At 41.5% G+C, this 23540-nt stretch overlaps 1 protein-coding gene across 1 annotated transcript; it reads right to left on the bottom strand.

Moving 5' to 3' along the window:
• Positions 1–6984: 6984 nt before the first annotated feature.
• On the bottom strand, positions 6985–21811 carry LOC311228176 (adhesion G protein-coupled receptor F5-like; the record flags this gene model as incomplete). Its single annotated transcript, XM_084314087.1, has 6 exons — positions 6985–7041; positions 7746–9161; positions 19789–19953; positions 21081–21256; positions 21381–21524; positions 21643–21811. The coding sequence occupies 6 exons, from the start codon at positions 21809–21811 to the stop codon at positions 6985–6987; spliced, it is 2127 nt and encodes a 708-aa protein (XP_084170213.1).
• Between the last annotated feature and the right edge of the window lie 1729 nt (positions 21812–23540).

Below are 23540 nucleotides of genomic sequence, written 5' to 3'. Positions count from 1 at the left end.
CATGTTCTGCAAAAAGATTAATCCAATTCCTGATCGCCATTCCAAATATTGATCGCATTTATTGATCCAACATTATAGTCCGAAACACATAATCGAAAGCTGCTCCGAGCCTCGCTAATGAATCTGGTAACAGACACTGCTTGCCAGAGATGGGGAAACCCTGGACCGTAGTTTTTTTTTCTGATGCACATGGCCACTCAATCCAATCCAATGATGTGCATTACCATCCGGGAGACGATAGGCGGCGGTATTTGCCCTTTTCAAGCTCAGAGCCATTCCCAATTATAACGTCAGGCTGGATGGATGAAAAATGAATGGATATCGCTAATAAAATAAATAACGAGAACTCGTTATTGGCACTCAACGCATGGCGAGTTAACACGAGAAATCTTGTCGTTGGCACTCAATGTGTTAATATATATGTATATCTCTCACTCTCTCTCTGCCCCCCCCCTCTTTCTTTCTCTCTCTATCTCTCCTCTTCACACAGACCTCTCTCCTCTACCTCTTTCTCTCTCTCTCTCCTCTACCTTTTTGACGTCTCTTTACATTATTTTTGTTTTTCATAGACCGTCACTCTCTCCCTCACTTCCAGTGACTCTGCCCCCTAGTGGCGGGCCACCGGTGTGGCACCAGTTGTGTAAAGACCCGTGACACGCTTGTCATCTGTGACGCCGCGTGTCCGTGTCCCCCCCAATGACTCAACTTCCTGTAGGAGAACCTCTGACCTAATCCCCCGGTTGACCTATCAAGTTCGTCCGAGGGTAGCAACACGGTTGTGATTTGATGGGGTTTGAGCCGATGGAGACGGTCTGTTCTGGTTGGTTGTCGGCCAGTAAACAGAGGCCTAACAACGGCTCCATCAACAAAGGCAGGAGTTGGTTAGTTATCTTTATTCCAGATGATAGGTCAGAGGTCGATCACAGGGCGGCCTTTTGGTTTTCTCTCTCCGCACTTGTACTTGTATCGAAACGGACGACTACATTTTATTTCTAGTTTTTTCTTTCCTATCTATATCCACCTCTCACACATGTCTTATCCAGGAGACGTTTCCTCAGTGACCTTTGACCTCGCTCTCCTCACATCCCTGCAAACTAAAAAGCATTCCTGATCAGGGAGTTTGTGTGTGTGCGTGCGTGTGTGTGCGTGCGTGCCTGTCTGAGTAGATTGCCGTTTTGTATCCAGAATGCATTTGACCTCGTTGACCTTTCAGGCAGGAGTGGACGGTCCCGGGAGCAATAAGAGCCGTGTTTCGAACGTCTCCCCCCTCTTTGCACACGGCTGCCTCACGGCCAGATAATCACACTAAAGAAAAGAGACGGGAGGAAGAAATCAAGTGGCTTGGTTGTTAATAATAACTATAATAACATTTGGGGGCGTGATGGGTATATATATTATTGTACATTCCAGAGCTTGAGGAGAGGAATGAAAGGAGGAGATCTGTGCACATTAACATCCTCTCCATCTTGTTTACATGTGCTGTATCATTGCATGGACCGAGATTCTTTTTTCCTGAAATGAATAAATATCTTCTTATACAGTCATGTGTTTGTCTCCTTCGTCATGAGCCGTTTTGTTCTGTTATTGTCTCTTTATGGACTCAGAGATTCTATCTTCCGGTTATCATCAAACCTTTTATTTAACCGGAAAATAAAAACCCATCGAGAGTCTCTTTTTCCAAGGGTGATCTGGCCAAGAAGGCGAGCGCGAATTATGACAATATACATGTTCATGGAAAAAAGTATGGACTTTTTAAAAATTGTATTGGTCATATCCCAAATACATTTTCATGAAATGCCACGAGGGACATGTCAAAATACATGGTGTCAACTGAAATAACAACATAATGCATAATAAAAAAAAATTACATTCATGCAATGTTTTTACACTTTATTAAAGAGGACATTGCAACTGAAATAAATAGCATTTCAAAGTACATTTTGGTAACTGATTAGATAAAAGACACATAAAAACATCAGAGGGACTCAAATCGGACCGGATTGGTGGAATGACTCGCATACAATTGTTATGGGGATGCAGACCAGAGAAAGACTTTTGTCTTGTTTACATCAGGGTCCCCCATTTTCAATTCATCATAACATATATGACATACATGACATACAGATAGACAGTACTGCTACATCTATACATTTATGACATACCAGATTTGCAAATACAGTACTGTTTGTGATACAAAAAGAGTCCAGAAAAGAGAGTATATACCAGGGGCGGGGCTAGGGGGTGGCTACTTGGGCTCAAGCCCCGAATGTTTTCTGAAAAGCCCCGAATCTATTTAAAAGATAATAATAATAATTTGACAATTCATCATTGTTACATGAAAATATTTTTGCACCAGATTTAGCAGAAGCTAATTTCCATCTGTGGTCTATCCAGCTGCTAACTGTATTTGAGTGAGTTAAGTCTTGGTGTTATGGTAGACTCAGACCTAAGCTTTAAATCACAATCAACAAGTTGACAAAAACGTAATTCTTCCACCTTAGAAACATAGCTAGTACGGCCATTTATAAATCAAAAGGACGCTGAAAACCAGATCCATGCCTTTATCTCAAGCCAACTCGACTACTGTAATGCAGTCCTTACCGGCCTCCCGAAAAAATACGATAACTATTTCATTGCAATGCACTATTGCATTATTTTATTCTATTTTACTAACTATTTTATTGCACTGCACTATTTTAATTTGTATCAGTGATAATCAAACCGTAAACAAAGACGCATATTAACACTTTCAAGGTGGTGGTATAAGTAAAAAATGGTGGTGTCGAAGTAAAATAAATCTGTGCCCGCTATCGCGGGCATCTATCTGGGCTAAGCCCCGGATCTCCTACAATCCTAAATCCGCCCCTGGTATATACATTTGACATAGAAACTGTACATTGGAGGTAGTTGGGTGGGGGGGGGGGGGGGGGTTGGGTAGGAGGGGTGGGTGGAGGACACTGCAACTGAACAAGCAAAACTGTACATTGGAATATTGACAAGACCATACTTGGTCATTTACTGTACATTGGGGGGGGGTTGTGTTAGGACATTTACAGGCGCCAGTCCCGTAGGTGTTTTTTGAGAGTGTTTTTGAAGGTGGATAGTGATTCACATTCCTTGCATGTGCATTAGGGTTGCCGTGGTGATGTGGACTAATAGACTAAAGAGACAACAAATACTCAGTGGAGCCAGAACCCAGAGCAGCACCTGCACCACTGACTACTGCAGCGAGCCTAACGCACAGACTAAGATACACCATTGTATCATTGTTACAAAACCGAAAAATGGTCATTAGCACTGGATGCCTTTTGAATCAAAAGAAGAAATCCTTGCAAGCCAATACGTCATTGGATAGATTTAGGTGTTGGTGTAAGATTCCGTTGCAGCAGAAGTGCTTGTGTTGGGGGCTCCGGCCACGTTGTAGACATCTGAGGAACAAAGGACACACTGTTGGTCAAACATCCCTGGGGTCTTCGGGTCAAATTAACCCATTTAAAAATGTCAACATCAATGAAAAGTATTTAAAAAATTTACTTTTATCTATGAAACTTCTTCTGCTTGTCTTATTTACTGTACTAATATATGAAAATGGTACATTTCATGCATTCGCTACCCACCCCACCCCCCCCCCCATCAACATATACCACCCAGGGTCTTTGGGTCAGAAATGAAATTTAGCCAATTTCTTTCTTTGAAAATGTTAGACATATTGGTATTTTCTAGTAAACATTGCATTTCCAAACCCACCCACACAGAGCATGGACCTGCCTGTCTCTGCATCCCACAGGCTCTGTGTGGACCCGTCCTCTCACCTATAGACGCCAGGCAGTATGAGAAGCCCAAAATATGCCTCTAAGTCTGTCTCATCCTCCTTCTTCCAGTTCTCCCCAGAGACTAGCCTCTCTTCTAGATTAGTCATTTCTAGAAGTATCTTCTGGAGTGACTTGGATGAGAAGCTCAAAAACAGATTTGATGTCTGTGATTCGAGTCACTGCGATCCTGGCGGGCCTTGGCACCATCTCCATTATGTTTTCTGAATTCAGTCTTCCTTGGTGTTGGTCCTTGGTGAGTACCATTGTATTTCACCATTTAATTTAAATTGTTTACAGCATGGCAGCAACATAGACTGCTGCTAGCTCACAGCTCTTTATAGCAACACAGACTGCTGCTAGCTCACAGCTCTTTATAGCAACACAGACTGCTGCTAGCTCACAGCTCTTTATAGCAGGCAGCAATATAGACTGCTGCTAGCTCACAGCTCTTTATAGCAGGCAGCAACACATACTGCTGCTAGCTCACAGCTCTTTATAGCAACACAGACTGCTGCTAGCTCACAGCTCTTTATAGCAGGCAGCAACACAGACTTCTGCTAGCTCACAGCTCTTTATAGCAACACAGACTGCTGCTAGCTCACAGCTCTTTATAGCAGGCAGCAACACAGACTGCTGCTAGCTCACAGCTTTTTATAGCAGGCAGCAACACATACTGCTGCTAGCTCACAGCTCTTTATAGCAGGCAGCAATATAGACTGCTGCTAGCTCACAGCTCTTTATAGCAACACAGACTGCTGCTAGCTCACATCTCTTTATAGCAACACAGACTGCTGCTAGCTCACAGCTCTTTATAGCAACACAGACTGCTGCTAGCTCACAGCTCTTTATAGCAACACAGACGGCTGCTAGCTCACAGCTCTTTATAGCAACATAGACTGCTGCTAGCTCACAGCTCTTTATAGCAACACAGACTGCTGCTAGCTCACATCTCTTTATAGCAGGCAGCAACACAGACTGCTGCTAGCTCACAGCTCTTTATAGTAACACAGACTGCTGCTAGCTCACAGTTCTTTATATCAGGCAGCAACATAGACTGCTGCTAGCTCATAGCTCTTTATAGCAACACAGACTGCTGCTAGCTCACAGCTCTTTATAGCAACACAGACTGCTGCTAGCTCACAGCTCTTTATAGCAGGCAGCAATATAGACTGCTGCTAGCTCACAGCTCTTTATAGCAGGCAGCAACACATACTGCTGCTAGCTCACAGCTCTTTATAGCAACACAGACTGCTGCTAGCTCACAGCTCTTTATAGCAGGCAGCAACACAGACTGCTGCTAGCTCACAGCTCTTTATAGCAACACAGACTGCTGCTAGCTCACAGCTCTTTATAGCAGGCAGCAACACAGACTGCTGCTAGCTCACAGCTCTTTATAGCAACACAGACTGCTGCTAGCTCACAGCTCTTTATAGCAACACAGACTGCTGCTAGCTCACAGCTCTTTATAGCAACACAGACTGCTGCTAGCTCACAGCTCTTTATAGCAACACAGACTGCTGCTAGCTCACATCTCTTTATAGCAACACAGACTGCTGCTAGCTCACATCTCTTTATAGCAACATAGACTGCTGCTAGCTCACAGCTCTTTATAGCAACATAGACTGTTGCTAGCTCACATCTCTTTATAGCAACATAGACTGCTGCTAGCTCACATCTCTTTATAGCAACACAGACTGCTGCTAGCTCACAGCTCTTTATAGCAACATAGACTGCTGCTAGCTCACATCTCTTTAATAGCAACATAGACTGCAGACTGCTGCTACCTCACAGCTCTTTATAGCAACATAGACTGCTGCTAGCTCACATTACTGTTAGTAATGTAGTTAGTAATGAAGAAAAAAGTATGATTAGTAGGAGTTTTGGGGTTTATAACTAGTACTTTAGAATGGTTGAACATGAGCTGGGTCAAATGGACCCGAAGACCTTTGGTGTGACTAAAAGATGAAGACCCTACGAGTGGGTTAAATGTGGGACAAGAAGTCCTCTAGAAAAGAGATCAATAACTTACTTCTTCTTCCTTGTAGTCTCCTGAAGAAGTCTAACCCACTGGAAGATGAAACTCCAGCACTTGTACTCTATAGTGACGAGAGGAAATGGCACATCAATACAAGATATACAACATACTGAACACAAGCTAGAACTGCAGTAAAGTATTATAAAATGATATCCAAAAATGTGTTTTCTATTAATTAATCATGAACAGAGCAAATTGAGACCACGGGCTCTTCAACGCAGCACTCGCCTTCGCCACTATGGCCTCAGAGGGTTAACTCTGCTGAGTGTTGAGCCTCACCAGAGCCTCTGAGGGCAGAGCAGCCACGGTGAGTGTTGAGCCTCACCAGAGCCTCTGAGGGCAGAGCAGCCACGGTGAGTGTTGAGCCTCACCAGAGCCTCTGAGGGCAGAGCAGCCACGGTGAGTGTTGAGCCTCACCAGAGCCTCTGAGGGCAGAGCAGCCACGGTGAGTGTTGAGCCTCACCAGACCCTCTGAGGGCAGAGCAGCCACGGTGAGTGTTGAGCCTCACCAGAGCCTCTGAGGGCAGAGCAGCCACGGTGAGTGTTGAGCCTCACCAGAGCCTCTGAGGGCAGAGCAGCCACGGTGAGTGTTGAGCCTCACCAGAGCCTCTGAGGGCAGAGCAGCCACGGTGAGTGTTGAGCCTCACCAGAGCCTCTGAGGGCAGAGCAGCCACGGTGAGTGTTGAGCCTCACCAGAGCCTCTGAGGGCAGAGCAGCCACGGTGAGTGTTGAGCCTCACCAGAGCCTCTGAGGGCAGAGCAGCCACGGTGAGTGCCATCTTGTAGTGCCGGTGGTCTCAATTTGCTCTGTTCACGCTCCACATTTTTTTCTTTTTAAAGACTAATTGTTGCTTTAAATATAATCATCGTAGCAGTATTTTATATATTATTATATGTTTATAATTGTGTAGATTACCCAATGATGTATGAACTTGTAAATAAAACGTGTAAATAACGGTGATAGTGTGGTGATGAAAGCGGTGCTTACTCCTGTTGGACGAGAGGCAGCGCTTAGACTGCGGAATCTATCTCCCACGGTTTCAATGATCTAGAAGCACAATATAATTAATTTATGATAAGTAATAATATAATTGATCAACACTTGTACAAGTAAGAGAAATAGCAGCAATGTTACATCTTAAACTTCACATACCTTAGTATCCAGGAGTGTCCCAAACACCAATATGAAAAAGCCCTATGGAAGATATCAAAAGTACAATATTTAAGACCATAGGTATCAAGAAAAACATTAAAAACTAAAGATTAAATGAAATAAAAATAAAGAATAGAAAACACTTCAGCAGACTTTTGCCATATCACATTATAATTTGCACGGGAAAACCAAACACTGCCACGCTGCCAAAAACACAGAACAAGAATAACATTTTAACACTGCAATTAACATTCAAAGCTTCCCTTCTTGTGATAAAATATATATGCGTTTGCCATATTCTGAAAAGGTCCTGACTCTTGTTATAATACATTTTGTCTAATGGAATGTAGCTGTCTTTTCTTTCTTCTATTCTTTATTTTTATTTAATTTACTTATTTATCTTTATATACATGTGTTGTGTCCTGGTTCACAGTTAAAGTATTAAGTTGTTGAAGATGTTTAGTATCTAATGTATTTACCTTTGCAAGTGCAATAAAAACATATAAATCAAAACAACAACAAAAAATGTGGGTTAATTTACATTTAGACATGTGTTACAATCACTGATTTCTTCCAGAATCTTTCTAGAATTATTTGTCAAACATATCTTCTGCTACATAATGAATTTTACACCTGTCGTGGAATATATGCGGGTTATAATTGATCCTAGTTTTCTGAGTGATTTTTATTCCTTTTGAAATCTTTTTGAAACACCAAATCATACAACACACCAAGCACAGTATTACCTGTAGTGAATTGAAGAATGCGAAGGCGATATGGATTCCGAGATTTTCTGGCGCGATCATGGTCCCCACTCCTAGACCCCAGGTAATTCCAAAGCAAGGGGTCAAAATGGCCAGGCACCTGGCGATGACCATGAGAGCGTGCTTTTCATCGGGATTAGTCGTGTTTCCCGCCCTTCTCCGCAGCATTTTGAACAAGACCACAATCAGGATCAAAAAGTTGATAGAAACGATGGTCAAGGCGGGAATCACAAAGGCCAGAACGGCCATGGTCTTGTCCCAGTTCAGCCAGCACGCCAGGTCCTTCCTGATGTACCCGTCGCCCGGTGCCGTGGCTGCGATGGTAACGACTGCGATGACAAGAGGTCCTCCGTAGCCCAAACAGAAACCAATGGCCAGCATGGCTGCCTTGGACATGTGGGAGAAAACCATGACTGTCCGGTAGAAAAGGAGAAGGCCAAACACAAGCATCCAGAAGAACAGGGCCATGTAGAAGAAGTGGATGAAAAACGTTGCCGCGGTGCACCCGCCTATCGGGACCGTGTAGTCGCCTCGGTCTTCCACTGGATTCTTGGCGATGCCGATGCCGACGAGGAACCAGATGTCCGCGATCAGCAGAGACAAGGCGATGTTCACGATGGAAACGTGCCGCATGTAGGCCGTGCTGTTCCTGGTCAAGGGTTTCCAAATGATTGTTTCGATGATGAGGCAAATTATCAAACTTAGGATTGATATGGCTACTCCGATATAAGTGATCATATCCAATAACAGTGAATCAAAAGGAATGGTTGACATAAGTATGGAGAAGGAGGTGAGGTGGTTGCAGTTGCAGGTGACTATGTTATCTATATCAGACACAAACGTGCACCCCTCATCATCCCATCCACCCAGATTATCAAAAAGACTGGAGTTCCAAAAGACACACTGTGGGCTCTCTGTCAGTGAACTGTTCAACTTGTCAAACTTCAAGGTTACATTGTTAATCGTTGCGTTGACCTTGATCAGCACGACAAAGGCATTGATAACGTTATCATAGACAGTTTCGTTGCTGGTGAAGCTGCTGTCATTGAAGCTGCTGTCATTGAAGCTGCTGTCATTGAAGCTGCTGTTCCTGGCTGGAAGAACATGCTTGAGGTCAAATCTGATGGTAGTGATTTGGAGGTCAGTGATGTTGGTGTCTGGAATGTCGATGCTGATGCTGGAGTTAAGGTCTGCGTTGAATGAATTATTAAACGTGGTTCGGTTTAGCACGATGTGCTCGGTTGCTATGTCAACATATTCCCCTTCCAGCACACCTGAAATGGTCTCCAGGGAACCCAGTAAGTGGCTGCTTGTGCTGCTGGTTTTATTTGCATTCAAAAATGTCCAGGAGTCTGCTGCTTCAGGAGAGATCAGGACATTAACCGTTGCCAGGACATTCTGTGGATCACAAAGAGATCTGTCAGGGTACATCTTTGCATCTATAGCCCCCACCACCCTAAACACAAATAAATAAATGTATATACAGTATATATGTTCAGAGATATCTTGGAGCTTGGGAAAGTAAAATCATTTTTTAAACACTGGGCGACAGTCTTAACAGTGTCTCTTAAAACAACAGCCACAGGGCCAGGACGCCTATATTCGAATACCAACCATTTTGTGCGTTTTGCTAATCTGATTGGCCACTGACGTTTCTGGTCATGTGACATGTGCACCAATCGTGTGACGGCAAGTTCTTTCGACGGTTAAGCTTAGGCACTCTTTCGAAGTTGGTTAAGGTTAGAGATTGTCTTAGAGCAGGGCGATAGAACGCCAGCCCTGATTCCAAACTCTAACCTTAACCAACTTCGAAAGAGTCGCCTAAGCTTAACCAGTGATAAAACTAGGCGTTAGGTAGTTTGCAGGCTGTTCGACACGGAAATGGGCAAAGACACAGCTCGTCACGCGATTGGGCGCACATGTCACATGACCAGAAACGTCAGTGGCCAATCAGATTCGCAAAACGGTTGGTATTCGAATAGACGCGGCCAGGACATATGAGAGGTCCAAGGTTCTTTTCCTTCTCCAGTTCTTTGTGTGAAGACATAACAAAGTCATAGACCCATGCTTTGTTTTCATTTCTCTCACTAGGGCATTTTTGTTTACCTTTCTTGTCATATGGGTATCTTATGTAGGTCATGTCGATTATGTATTTAATGTAAGTCTGACCAGACCTCTTATTTTTATACAATTGACTCAAACTGAATTCCCACAGTTTCACTGTTTGGCTCATTTAAAATATTCCACAACAAGGTCAACTTACATATCGCTGCTGTCGGGACAAAACCACATAACTCCAAAAACCCAACTTTTCAGCAGATGAAAAAAACGAACACAGATTTGAGGGTGAATAGAGTTAGGAGGTTTAGACAGATGATCGGTTTAATGCTTTCCCATTGTTTAAACTTTGTAAAACCCACACACACATATGGAGGATGATCTACGGAGTTGATTTATATATAAAAAAATATAAAAAAAATGGAGTTATGAGGTTTTGTCCCGACAGCAGCGATATCATATATTTTAAACAGTTTTTTCTATTCTATTTTACTAACTATTTCATTGCACTATTTTACACTGTCTATGTTGCTCTTTTATTACTGTCTATTTTTAAATGTATAAAACCGTAACCAAAGATGGTTGGGATGTTAGATCCTAATGTGAAGAACTATGTGATTCAGGGCGGGATCCACAAAGGGTTTGCGCTGCATTTTTTCCCGACGCAAAGCCGGTGCAGATGGCTCTGAAACTCAGTTTGCTATCCACAGAGGACGCGCAACGGGTGAAATGAGGTGGTAACTGCATTCCATCAGCATTATGTCTGGTGAAATTAGCGCGTATTTAAATGAGGTAATATGGGCGGAACATGTCCCCTTTCTATGCAAATGAGCCTCGTCCAAAAATGCTCCCAATCCACAAAGCCTGGCGCAAATTGCACCGATCAGTTAACGCGACGCACCGACCGTCTTCACAGACAAGGTGGTAACTAAGCGCTATAAAGGGACATCATGCCAGCGTCACTGGTGATCATGCAGCAGTAATTGTTGCCAGACGCAGGCATCGTAATGCCAGGCATGCCTGTGAAAGAATATTTCGAAGGAGAATATCACCTTTTTTATTTAATTGAGACAGAAATCATCCGGAGACACAGGTTGCCAGCTCAAGCTATCCTTTATCTACTGGATGAAATCAAGGATGATATTGGGACGTTGTCGGCGTTATTGATTGATTGATTTTGCAATGAGATTTCGATTTTGCATCATGCTGCAACTTTTATTTGTGTTATGCATTGCTCTTGCTGCTTGTTTGATTATGTCATTATATAAAGAACTTTGAACTGCAATCCTTGTATGAAAGGTGCTATATAAATAAAGATTATTATGATTGACTGCACTCACGTTCCAATTGTAGCACAAAGCGAAAACTATTCCGTACACTCATATGCTCCAGAATAAACTTTTAATTCATAACGTTCCGTCGGGTCCATGAGGACCTGGAAACACGGCCAAGGAAAAGTGTATTCTGGAGAATATGATAATTCAGGTTCTAGTATCCTAACTAAACATTAAATACAACTTGCTTACTCAAAATATTTGTTAATTATAAAATATCTTCACTGGCACAGTGCCTAAATTGTCAAGAGGGGTGTGTTGTCGCGGGAAAAGTTACAGTATAGTACAGTAGTAATTATGCAATAAGGACGCTCCCTTACATTTCGTCATGTACAGCCAGAATCTATGCACGGATTTTGTTGATTAAGGTTTCCTTGGAACACCAAAAAAATGTATCTTATAAACGGTATATCAAATCAAATCAAATTTATTTATAGGGCCCGACAACACACGTTAATGTCCCCATGGGCCGTACAGGTCTTCTTTAAACAAGTCAAGAAGACAACATAACAATAAGTCAAGAACAGAACAAGAACACCATAAGGTCCAAACATTTTTTAGATGAATGCAAATAAATGAAAGAATGCAAGCACTCCCAGACACCCCACGCGAAGGTAAGGAAAAACTCACTAAAACCTAACAATAGGGAAAAAAGCTCCACAGGCAGTGTGGAGGAGAGAAACCTTAGAAGGGCCATTCAAGGGGGGATCTCCCTTCTTAGATGTTGGTGATAGTAGTGTTGCAGACGGACAGTTGGTAAGCATGCACTCATGTGTGTGGTGAAACACAGATGAGTGCATGCAATAGCAACTGTACATTTTGAAAAATTAAAGATAGAGCTAATAGCGATAGCAACTGAACATTTTGAAAGATTAAAGATAGAGTTGATAGCGGATCTATTTGAGGCACAGGGGCGGCGCAAAGAGGGTCACGTCCTCCCCGTCTTAGTCACGGGACATTCAACACTCCGGTCGTTGCTCAGGGACAGCCGGAGACAGGGAGATAGGGGGTGGCGCAGAGAGGGTCGCGAACTCCCCGACATCATCGCGGGACATCCGGCACGCCGGTCACCACTACGAGACCTCCGGAGACAGGGGGGCACGCAGAGGGGGTCGCAATCTCCCGGCCTTCGTCACGGGACGTCCAACACTCCGGTCAACACTCCAGGACAGCAAGTCATAGGAAGACAGGGAGACGATATGATTTGTTGGAGAAATATGCAGCCCCAGGCTGAGATAGCCTCGCGAAGTGGCATGACTTGCTTCAAGTCTGGCAGTGAACGCTATTATAAATAAGGCTAAGCACTAAGCCATGTCATTTCAAATGCTTGGTTCTGAGATTATCATACAGTAAACGTCTATGCCTCATTTCGGGTTTATTTGTCCCCTTCCTGATATCTGCCAACAGCGCTGTCAGGTGCAGACTGCTCCGCGAGCCAACTGCACTGGAGCAGATCAGGAACAAACTGCACACATAATGGGCGTGTCTGCGCTGGTATCTCATCCGCACAATGTCCTTAGTGGATAGCTCGCAAAGACGGAGCAGATACCTTGTGCAAACCCCGCGCAGGGTGCAATTAGCACCGCACAATCCATTCTTAGGGATCCCGCAGTTAGTGTTCTATTTTGATGCTCTTGATCTGCCAATTTTGTGCTCAATTTATGCCTCTCTTTTTTGCTGTGAAGCACTTTGAGCTGCAATCTTTGTTTAAAAGGTGCTATACAAATCAATTGTATTATTATTATATCATAACTAGTGCTGTCAGGCGATAACAAATTTTTATCTAATTAATTACAGGATTTTTTTTTGTATTTTATTTTTTTATTATTTTTTAAACAAACATATAAACAAACATGACAACACACGATAAGATATACAAGCATTAATTGCCAGGGCACATCCAATGAGATCACATTTTAGTTAGTTGTCTTATATAAGATATACCCCTAATACCTGTTATCTAAAAAACCTACACACATATGCTCCAGCTCGAACCCCCCCCTCCCGGACCCCACCTTGAGAAGTACCTCCACTATCCCTCGCACCTAACCAGACACTACCATTATAAGCTAGCTTTTATTCTCTCCACCACTTCTAACCACATTGACATTTTGGATTCATTGAGACCCAGAATTCTTGCTGTAGATATTTCATGGTAAATTACATCGAGATATGTAAGAAACCAAACTTTACGGCACATTTTTTCCGGTTGAAACCAGCGTGATGCGATCAGCTTTTTGGCTACTGTGATACCCGATAAAACCAACCTCTTTAGCTGTGGATTCACTGCAAACTCAAAAACATCATTCAATAGTAATACCGAGGGGTGTACAGGTATATTCCAAGATACGAGTTTTGATATTTGTTGGGTCACATCTTTCCAGAATGCCTTAACTGGTGAGCAGTCCCAATACATGTGCATAAATGTCCCTTTGTCCCCATTTGTACATTGGGTGCATTTGGAATCTTGTTTAAGCCCCATTCGGCACAGTCTTATAGGAGTCAAGTATGTCCTGTGAATATAGTTAAGATTGATTTGTTGATGATCCGGGTTCCTTGATGTAAGTCGGACATTTGCCCAGGCTCCTTGCCAATCAAAGTCATTTTCCAGGTCTGGTATATCCCTCCTCCAGACAGAGTCTATAGTTGGAGGGTTTCATACGAGGACGTTAGTAATTGATGATAAAATTCTGAAACAAAACCTCTCGATGTCTCTCTTTCGTAGAAGAATTTGTGGTATCTGTGGTGTTCAATTGGTCTGTCTAATGGAACACCGTGAGACTTCAAACATAGCTCTAACTGTTTGTAAAAAAGCCATGTGGACTTGGTGAGATTACATTTTTTGCGTATTTCTTTATCACTACAAAAACCCTGTTTGTTAAAAACATCCCCTAATGAGTGTATGCCTTGCTCTTCCCATATAGGGAATCTTATAGGTCGTTTTCCAATTAAGAGTGCATTGTTATTGAATAAGGGAGTATGATTGTGCCATTTTTGTGGGTTAGGATTTTTTTTTTGTGATTCACGCCATATCCGGATCGCATGAGTAATTATGGGGCCAAATTTTCATTCACAGTGCTTGATTGGTAGTTTAGTGTATGCTATGTCCTTCAGTCTATGTGGGGCTACTATGTTTTCTTCTAATTTCCTCCAGGATACTAATGATTGGGAGTCAAACCATGTTGTCAATGGACTTAATGTGTACGCCTTAAAATATAGGAAAAAATCTGGAAATGCCATGCCACCATCTGCTTTATTTCTCTGTGCGTGGATCTTTTTATACGTGGTGGTTTGTTATTCCAAATAAATTTGTATGTGGAGGAGTGTAATCTTTTCCAGTAACCCTCTGGAGGGGATAACGGTAGCATTGAACTGAAGAAGTTGATTTTAGGTAGTACATCCATCTTAACTATTGATATCCGTGCTTGTACTGTGTTTTTAAGTTTTGCCCATCTATCAAGGTCGTCTTTGATTTTGTTTTGGATTTTTGTGTAGTTGTGCTTCACCGTTTGTCTTATGGTGGGGAATATTTCCACTCCCAAGCATCTGAAATGTTTTACCATCGGTATCTCTCCTGGGAGGGTTGTATCTTTTTTTGCAGGGGTGTTAAGTGGAAGGAAAGCCGACTTCGGCCAATTTATCTTAAATCCCGATAAATCACCAAAGTCCTCAATCAACTTGAGCAGATGAGGCAATGTGGTGTTGGGGTTTTGCATGAACAATATTACATCGTCCGCATATAAACAAATTTTTTGTTGTGTGCCCTTGATTACGATTGGTTCTATGGATTGGGATTGTCTTATATATTGTGCTAAAGGCTCTAATGATAGATTGAACAGTCCGGGACTAAGAGGACAACCCTGTCTGGCAGAGCGTGATACCGGAAAGATTTTGGAGATGATTGTGCCTGTTGTAATCATGGCCGATGGGTCTTTGTATAATACTTTAATCATATCGATGAATCCTTTTCCTAACCCCATCCTTTCTAGCACTGCCCATAGATACGACCATTCCAGCCTGTCAAAGGCTTTCATAGCATCCAGGGACAGCATCGCCTTAGGTATGGTGTCCTCCTTGTCGGCATCAAGTACGTGCAGTATTCGTCTTATGTTTTCAGTGATCAGGCGGCCTCCTATGAAGCCAGTTTGGTCCGGGTGAACTAAAGACGTCATATGCTTTTGTAATCTGATGGCTAATACCTTAGAGTACAGTTTGATATCTGTTCCGAAGAGGCTTAAAGGTCTATAACTACCGCACTCGTTGGGGTCTTTGTCTTTTTTAAGGAGGACTGTTATGAGTGCAATATTGGCATTCTTATGGACGTTCCCCTCCTTGACTGAGTATAAGATCATATTTAGTAATAAGGGGCCAATTATGTCCCAACAAGAAAGGTACATTTCTGATGGGAAACCGTCTCTTCCAGGAGCCTTACCACTTTTCATTGCGGTTATGGCCTTCTTGAGTTCCTCTAGTGTGATCGGTGTTTCTAACTGTTTAGCGTCATCCTCTGAAAGTTTAGGGAGAATAATTTGATTAAGAAATGTGTCCATTTTGTTTTGATCGAAGGTCGTTTCTGATTTATATAAGTCGGAGTAGAATACTTTGAATGTATCGTTTATTTTTACAGGATCTGTTACAAGTACTTGTTGTGCTCTAATGGTAGTTATATCTGCAAATGTTGCATTAATTCTTAATCGCATGGCTAATAGGTGGCTGGGTTTGGAACCATGGGAGTATTGCTGTTGTCTTGTGCTGCGTATTTGTATTTCCGATTGTTGTCTGTATATGGCATTGATCTCTATTTTTAGTACGTTAACTTGATTTTCTAGTCGAGTTGAGTTGTTGTATTTTAGAGAATTAAATAACGTTGAGGAAAGCGTTTCCAGCTCAGCCAGTTTTGTGCATTGATTCTTGCGCATTTTGGAGGAAAAGCTATCCGTGAAATCTTTGATCATTCCCTTTACCGACATCCATATTATTCTGGGGTCTTGCACCGAGTTTGCATTCTCCCGTTGGAATACTATAAGAGCTTCTTTGAGTTGTGTAATGAATTCCTTGTTATTAAGCAGCAACGAGTTAAATCGCCATCTTGGGGCTCGGGAGGATAGTATACCAAATGTACCTTTAAGGAGTAAATAACAGTGATCTGATAGTGCGTTGGGTATCATTTCCACTTCAAAATTATCAAATAGTCTCTGTGATGCAAAGACATAATCTATTCTGGATAGTGTATTATGTCTCGCAGATCGACAAGAGTACTTTCGGGTTGTGGGATTAAGTAACCGCCATAAGTCATTTACACCTGTAATCTTCGACCAATCCTTTAATGCCTTTGATGAATTATTTTGTTCGCTGGAAAAGGCGAGGTAAGATTTGTCCATCCTTGGGTTCCAGATGGCATTAAAATCCGCTCCTATTATAAATGAGTAATCGGGAATGTCTAACATTGCATTGGTTAGTGTAGTGAAGAAATCTTCTTCGTACAAATTTGGGGCGTATACCGCTATCAACGCTATTTTCCTGTTCTTATGTTCAATCTTAGCTATAGTTATCCGACCTTCTACATCAGACCATACTCCCTTTAGTACAATATTCAACTTACGTTTAACGACTATGGCTACACCCCGAGTTCTCGTACCAATAGAAGAGTGACTGATATTATGGTATGTGTTGTCCGCTAATTTATCTATGTCTTTCCCTAGAATGTGCGTTTCGCTTAGCAGAGCAATGTCCACATGTTCTTTTTTCATCAGTGTGAGCACGCTTTTGCGTTTGAGTTGGTTATTTATTCCCCCGGTGTTCCATATCATTATATTCAAACTAGCCATAGTCTATACATGTTGCATTGTAATTTTTGGTAATGCTTCTAGAGTGCGAGGCAATAATAGATATACATCCCACTAGTGAGGTCCCGTTGAGAGCCGAGCTTAAAAACATACATATATACAAATAAAAATCCCCTACCCTTCCCTCCCACCGAGAGTCGTACAGGATTGTGTTCCATGAACACAACCTTTGCGTATGACTCCCTCCCTTGCACCACCGGATATCCCAGAATGATCCAATTATCCTTAACATTCCTATGTATACCATAGGATCTAACACTCTAAATTCTACCATAAGTAGAATGTCGACTGTGGCTTGGCCACTTTCCCGTAAAAAATAAAGACCAAAAATAAGCTTCAATTGTCATGCCCTAATCACTTACATTTTATATGAACTTGTGTAATTTATAGTAACCCATGAATAATATGAAGGTATTGAACTGAAGAGAGAGCCTCAATAAATCAGAGAGAGCGGATGAAAAAAACAAGTAAAAGGAAGAGAACATTAACTTAGATCTTAAAAGAGATTGCTATGCTTAAACATCTAAAGTATAAATTGGAGAAGTAGTGGAAATATTTCCCATTAATAAAAAACAGTTTTTAAATACGTATATGCAGCATTTCCCCTGACCGGGGTGGGCGATGATCGTTGTGTAGAGTGATCTTTCAGCCGGCCGGCTATGATGGTTCTGTGGTTCTGCATCTAGATACTGTTGATTATTCCCCCGAGGGGCTTCTGGTAGAGTGACTGACCACGTATTGCTGATATTCCAGAATGTTCCCTATATCAAAGAATGCTTAGATGTTCTAGATTATTCCAATATGTCATTTTTACATTGTTTGAATGTTCCAGTATGTTCTGGAGTGTTCCAATCTTGAATCCAATATGTCCGCAATAATATAAACCCGACGGGGAAAGCATTCAAAAACTCTGAGCACGTAGGTCTCTCTGTCCCAAATCCTCGGTTCATTAAAGATTGTACTATATGGTGACCTTGCATAACAAAGATTAAAAGGCCATTTATACACTATTCTGCGTGTTGTGCAGACAAGTATTTGGCTGCATCTTCAGGCGAGTTGAGGAAAACCCTTGCTCCTTGTTTATCGACAATGCGAAGTATTGCAGGATATGTTAGTAGGGGTCTGTATTTCTCCAGGTATAGTTGAGACATCACCGTCTTGAACTTGGCACGCAGTTCCACTACATCACGACAATAATCTTCAAAGCAGTGTATTGGTACATTCATGTATTTCAGATTGCCTTTCATCCTGCGAGTTTCACGAATAATCATTTCTTTTATTCTGACTTGGCGCAGGATAACCAATATCACTCTGGGCTTAGCGTTATTGCCAATGGAGCGGGACCCCAATCTGTAGCACTGTTCCACCTCTGGTATCTTAGGAAGGATCTCTGTTCCCAAGATTTTCTGTAATTCTGTGGCAAACTCTTCAGGGTTTGCACATCTCACTGACTCGTCCAGACCGACTATACGAATATTCAGCTTGCGTTTTTGATATTCCATCTCGAATATTTTGGCTTTCTGTTCTTCTTTGATTCGCTTAAGCTCCAACGTTATTTCGCTGAGCTCCGTCTTGATTTCTTTGTAGTTTCCCTTCATCTCAGCAGTTAGGGTAACGTTGTTAACCTCTACTTCTTTGTAGATGCGAGCGAATTTTTTTTCGTGGGCTTCCATTACTGTTTCCAGAGCCTCGGTGCGTTTAATCTGTGCGTCGGCGTCCGCTCTCAGCGCATCAATTTTGCCTTCAATAGATTCTTTAATAGCATCTACTTTTTGAGTTATTATCTTCTCCATTTCCTCCATTCTCTTCTCCATTGTCTTCCCCATTTCCTCCATTTTCCGGATGATATGTTCGGTGTCTGCGGAGGTGTTTGATGGGGTTGAACTTGAAGCGGCCACTGTCAAGTCTATATTTTCTGCTGTCTGCCGTACGAATCCTGATTCCTGCGGCGGGATCTCTACGACTGTTTTTGGACTCGTTGTGGTTTTCTTTGGTTTCATCTCGATTCTTTTGGTCAATATAGTTAGTTGATAGTCTCAGTTGATATATGCGTCAAGTTTAAAACGCATTAATGGTTTATAAATATGTTTTTAAAACGAAAAAAAAAAAAACGGGTGAGCAGCTGTGTCACATGCGACCTACTCCATTCTAACGCTAAACCGGAAGTTAATTACAGGATTTGTAATTAATTAATCTAATTAATCGCATTTTAATCACATAACCATTTTAGGCCTGATATTCTATATTCTATTATCATATTTGAAATTGCATGTGTCCGGATGGCAGAATTCAGTACTGTATCTACAAAACCTTCTGTTTAATCATCTTCCCTTTATTCATTTGCTTAGATTTTTCAGGTCTGGTCAATTTTAGCATGGTGTTATTCACAGTCAAAGATACAAATAAATTGAATTGATATTCTCATTTGGTTCATTACAATTTACTCAAGCCTAGTAACAGACACAGTATTTCTGACACTTTTCTGATATCCATAGATGTCCTCTAGAATCAGATGCCAAGAACATGCAAATGTACAATTAAAAAAAAAAAGTCTGTAAATGTTTATGCTACGTTCTTATGGAATGAATGAGAATTTTCTTTTTTTTATTTATTAATTTTGCGTTAATTTTGACAACGCAATCATTAGCTGTGTAATTAATTAATCTAATTAACGCGATAAACGGACAGCCCTAATCATAACATATCATAAAACGTGACAGAAACTATTGAGGCAACTGGCGACATGTACCATTTCCAAGGGGTTTTTAATTGAGAGTTTTAACTTACCTCCATGACAGGTTCAGTGATATTAGTGGAAACGTTTGCAACAATTTTCAGGATGTCAACAATGGTATTCATGGTTGCAGATGAATTTGTAATTAGATCTTCTAAGGAACCTGTTGTACTACTGAGGGCAATTACTAATTCTGGAACTCCCTCCGCTTCCAAACCCTGAAAGAATAAAAAACACATTGTAAGAATCAATACAATGCAATACTGTAAATAAGTATACGTTTACAATCACCATATACAAGTGCTTTCCAAATAAAATAATAACATATATCATCAAATGTGTGCAATTAAACGAATACTACAACATTTGCAGTGGGCTGCACTCACAATATACATTTGAATTCATGGCAATAGCGGACAAAGTTGTTTTTGCCTTGTTTTTCAAAATAGAGTTGGGTCAAATAATAATAATAATAACTAGAGATGTCCGATATTATCGGCCTATATTATAAACTGATATTGGCATTCAAATGTAATATCGGAAATGATCTGTATTGGTTTTAACTTTTCTGAGCCGACGCTGAAGATCTATCGACGTTAGGGTGACCAGGTCAAAATTGTTCAGTCGCAGGACAGCAGCACTTGTTTTGCGGGACAATGTGGGACACGTACAGTAGGTGAGGGGGGGAAATAATATGATTTTTTATTTTATTTTTATTTTTTTTATTGCTAATTAAAATTAAAGAAATGTATTTATTATTTAAATGCCTTTATTTCATATTCGACGCCGATGGTAGGCTATATACTAGTAGTTGTCATATTTTGCACAGATAATGTTTACATTTAGAAAGCCTTGTTGAATGCATCCAGTGAAATTAACACATCAATGTGTGACGGATCATACTGGGTCTGCGTTGTGTTTGATGTTAAATGTTAATGTCCCGAGGGGGAATCGAACAGGGGGCTCCCGCGTCCGCGGGCGACGACACAGGCCGCTGCACTAAGAAGTGAATTCACTCCTAACTACCATACCTATGCGTCTGTTAACCCTGTTATGGGGAAGTGAGTTTCATTTACCAGCCCGCACTGCCACAGTCACTCGTCAACACACCTGTTACATACCCACGGGCTTCCCCGTTACAAATGCATACTCTTATTGTCAAAAGTATGCATAATGTTGTGTTAATCCACAACAAGAGATATGTGATGTTAGTTACCTGAAATGATTTCGTTTTTTTTGGGGGGGGGGGGGGGGGGGGGGGGGGGGGGAACAATGCATATATCGGTATCAGTTGATATTGGAAATTAAGAGTTGGACAATAAAAAAGAAAATGTAAGTCCTCTACCTGGGAAAGAGCCAGAAGGTCTGCTATTTGTTTCAGGACGCAGGTGTCCTGCACGAGTCTCCATACTCCCCCCGAACAGACCGCAGTCTTGATCCCCTCCAGACCAGGATCACAACTTCGCTCTGATGTGGCACCTTCTCCTCCAATGCCATAGTATTCATCACTGCATGCAATGTCTTTACGTGGGGCAAAAAAATAAATAAAAAGGTTTTAGAATTTTTATTTTTTATTTTTAAATAGTCAACATCTTTTAGTCGACAATAGTCAACGTCTTTTGGAATATTTGGTGCAATTACTTACCTTGCACATCAATGTGCTTCAATGTTGTGGTCGTGGAATAGCGAGCCAGGTTGTTCACTTTACATACGAAAGATTTATCACTTGTACAGCTTATCACTGTGTAACTGTACTTGATACAGTATTCCGTTCCAGAATCCTCAGAATCTGTGAACATTTGACAACAAACATATATTCATGCATGAAATGTAGGCACCCCAAAATAAATACGAAATTTGAATGTTTGACCATCAGGAGGAGGATAAACATATCACTTCAGTTTTACCTGAGTCTAAAAGGACTGTACCGCTCCACCACTGGACTTTATAGTCTTTCTGCACACAGCACTCGAGTTTCTCTATACGACCGTCTTCACATCTGACGCTGTATAGAGGATCTGCCCGCACAATGGGGGCATCTTTGATCTTAATTTGTCCTCTCTGTGTGAAGTCCATTATTGCACCGTTCAGAGTACAATCATACGGTCCTGAGATCAAATGGAACCAAACAAAGTTGGATCAATACAATGAAGGCAAAAAGTCTGGATGTGTAATTGATAGGCCATCCAATGGTAGATTGTCATGAAGGAAATTCCCAATGTCCCGGGTGCCATTCTGCACGGTAATCTTGGGAGGGAAGTTTGAACCTCAGAAAAGTAGAGTGAAATGTAATAATAATAATAATAATATCTTAAATTTATATAGCGCCTTTCAGGAGACCCAAGGCGCTTAACAGCTAAGGGAGGGGGACAGGGAACAACGTAACAACAAAATATGAATCAAAAGGAAAGAAAGAAAGAAAACGAAAGAAAAAAGGGGAAATCAGGCAGTCATTTACAAATTTGGTGAAAAGGTGGGTCTTGAGTTGGGATTTGAAAGAGTGCAGGGATGTAGCACTACGGATGTTTGGAGGGAGTGAGTTCCAGAGGGTGGGTGCGGCCACAGAGAAGGCTCTGGGACCAAATATGACAAATCTATAGTCTAATTTCATGACTAAATAAACAGTCTGGTAGGGAACTTGCTCTCTCTCTCTACACATCAACTTGTACACACATATGCACACACAGCTGTCTATGTCATTATCCAGATATCTCTATACATCATATCTATAATTCCAGATATCTCTGTAATCCATATTATGTACATCATGCTCCACTTGTTTTGTCTCCTCTCCTGTATAAATATGTGTTACTCGCCATTCTACAGAAATCTAGGCTATAGGGCTCATTGCTGTAACCTATAGGTCTCTATGTTGCAACATGTCATTCTACAGAGGAGTATAGGACCATTGCTGTAACCTATAGGTCTCTCTATGTTGCAACATGTCATTCTACAGAGGAGTATAGGGCTCATTGCTGTAACCTATAGGTCTCTATGTTGCAACATGTCATTCTACAGAGGAGTATAGGACCATTGCTGTAACCTATAGGTCTCTATGTTGCAACATGTCATTCTACAGAGGAGTATAGGGCCATTGCTGTAACCTATACCCTGTAGGTCTCTATGTTGCAACATGTCATTCTACAGAGGAGTATAGGACCATTGCTGTAACCTATAGGTCTCTCTATGTTGCAACATGTCATTCTACAGAGGAGTATAGGACCATTGCTGTAACCTATAGGTCTCTATGTTGCAACATGTCATTCTACAGAGGAGTATAGGACCATTGCTGTAACCTATAGGTCTCTCTATGTTGCAACATGTCATTCTACAGAGGAGTATAGGACCATTGCTGTAACCTATAGGTCTCTCTATGTTGCAACATGTCATTCTACAGAGGAGTATAGGACCATTGCTGTAACCTATAGGTCTCTATGTTGCAACATGTCATTCTACAGAGGAGTATAGGACCATTGCTGTAACCTATAGGTCTCTATGTTGCAACATGTCATTCTACAGAGGAGTATAGGACCATTGCTGTAACCTATAGGTCTCTATGTTGCAACATGTCATTCTGTTTCACTGTGTTTACATTCATGGCGCACAATTCATTTTAAAATGTGAATTTACTGTACAATTATGTATCTCGTTAGCTCCTTCACACAACTTAATTTTTTTTTTAATTTATTTATGATGGCATAATGTAGAATAATTATACTAAATTACAAATAATTTGGTCAAAGTACGTTTTCTGCCCCAAATGACAAGTCGCAGGTTTAGTCACTTACCTCTATCAGCAAGGATG

This window comes from Notolepis coatsorum (assembly GCF_963971535.1).
Source record: "Notolepis coatsorum genome assembly, chromosome: 5".
In the NCBI taxonomy this organism is placed as follows: domain Eukaryota; kingdom Metazoa; phylum Chordata; class Actinopteri; order Aulopiformes; family Paralepididae; genus Notolepis; species Notolepis coatsorum.
Note: the sequence above shows the minus strand (reverse complement) of the source record. Positions and strands in the feature narration are given on the sequence as shown.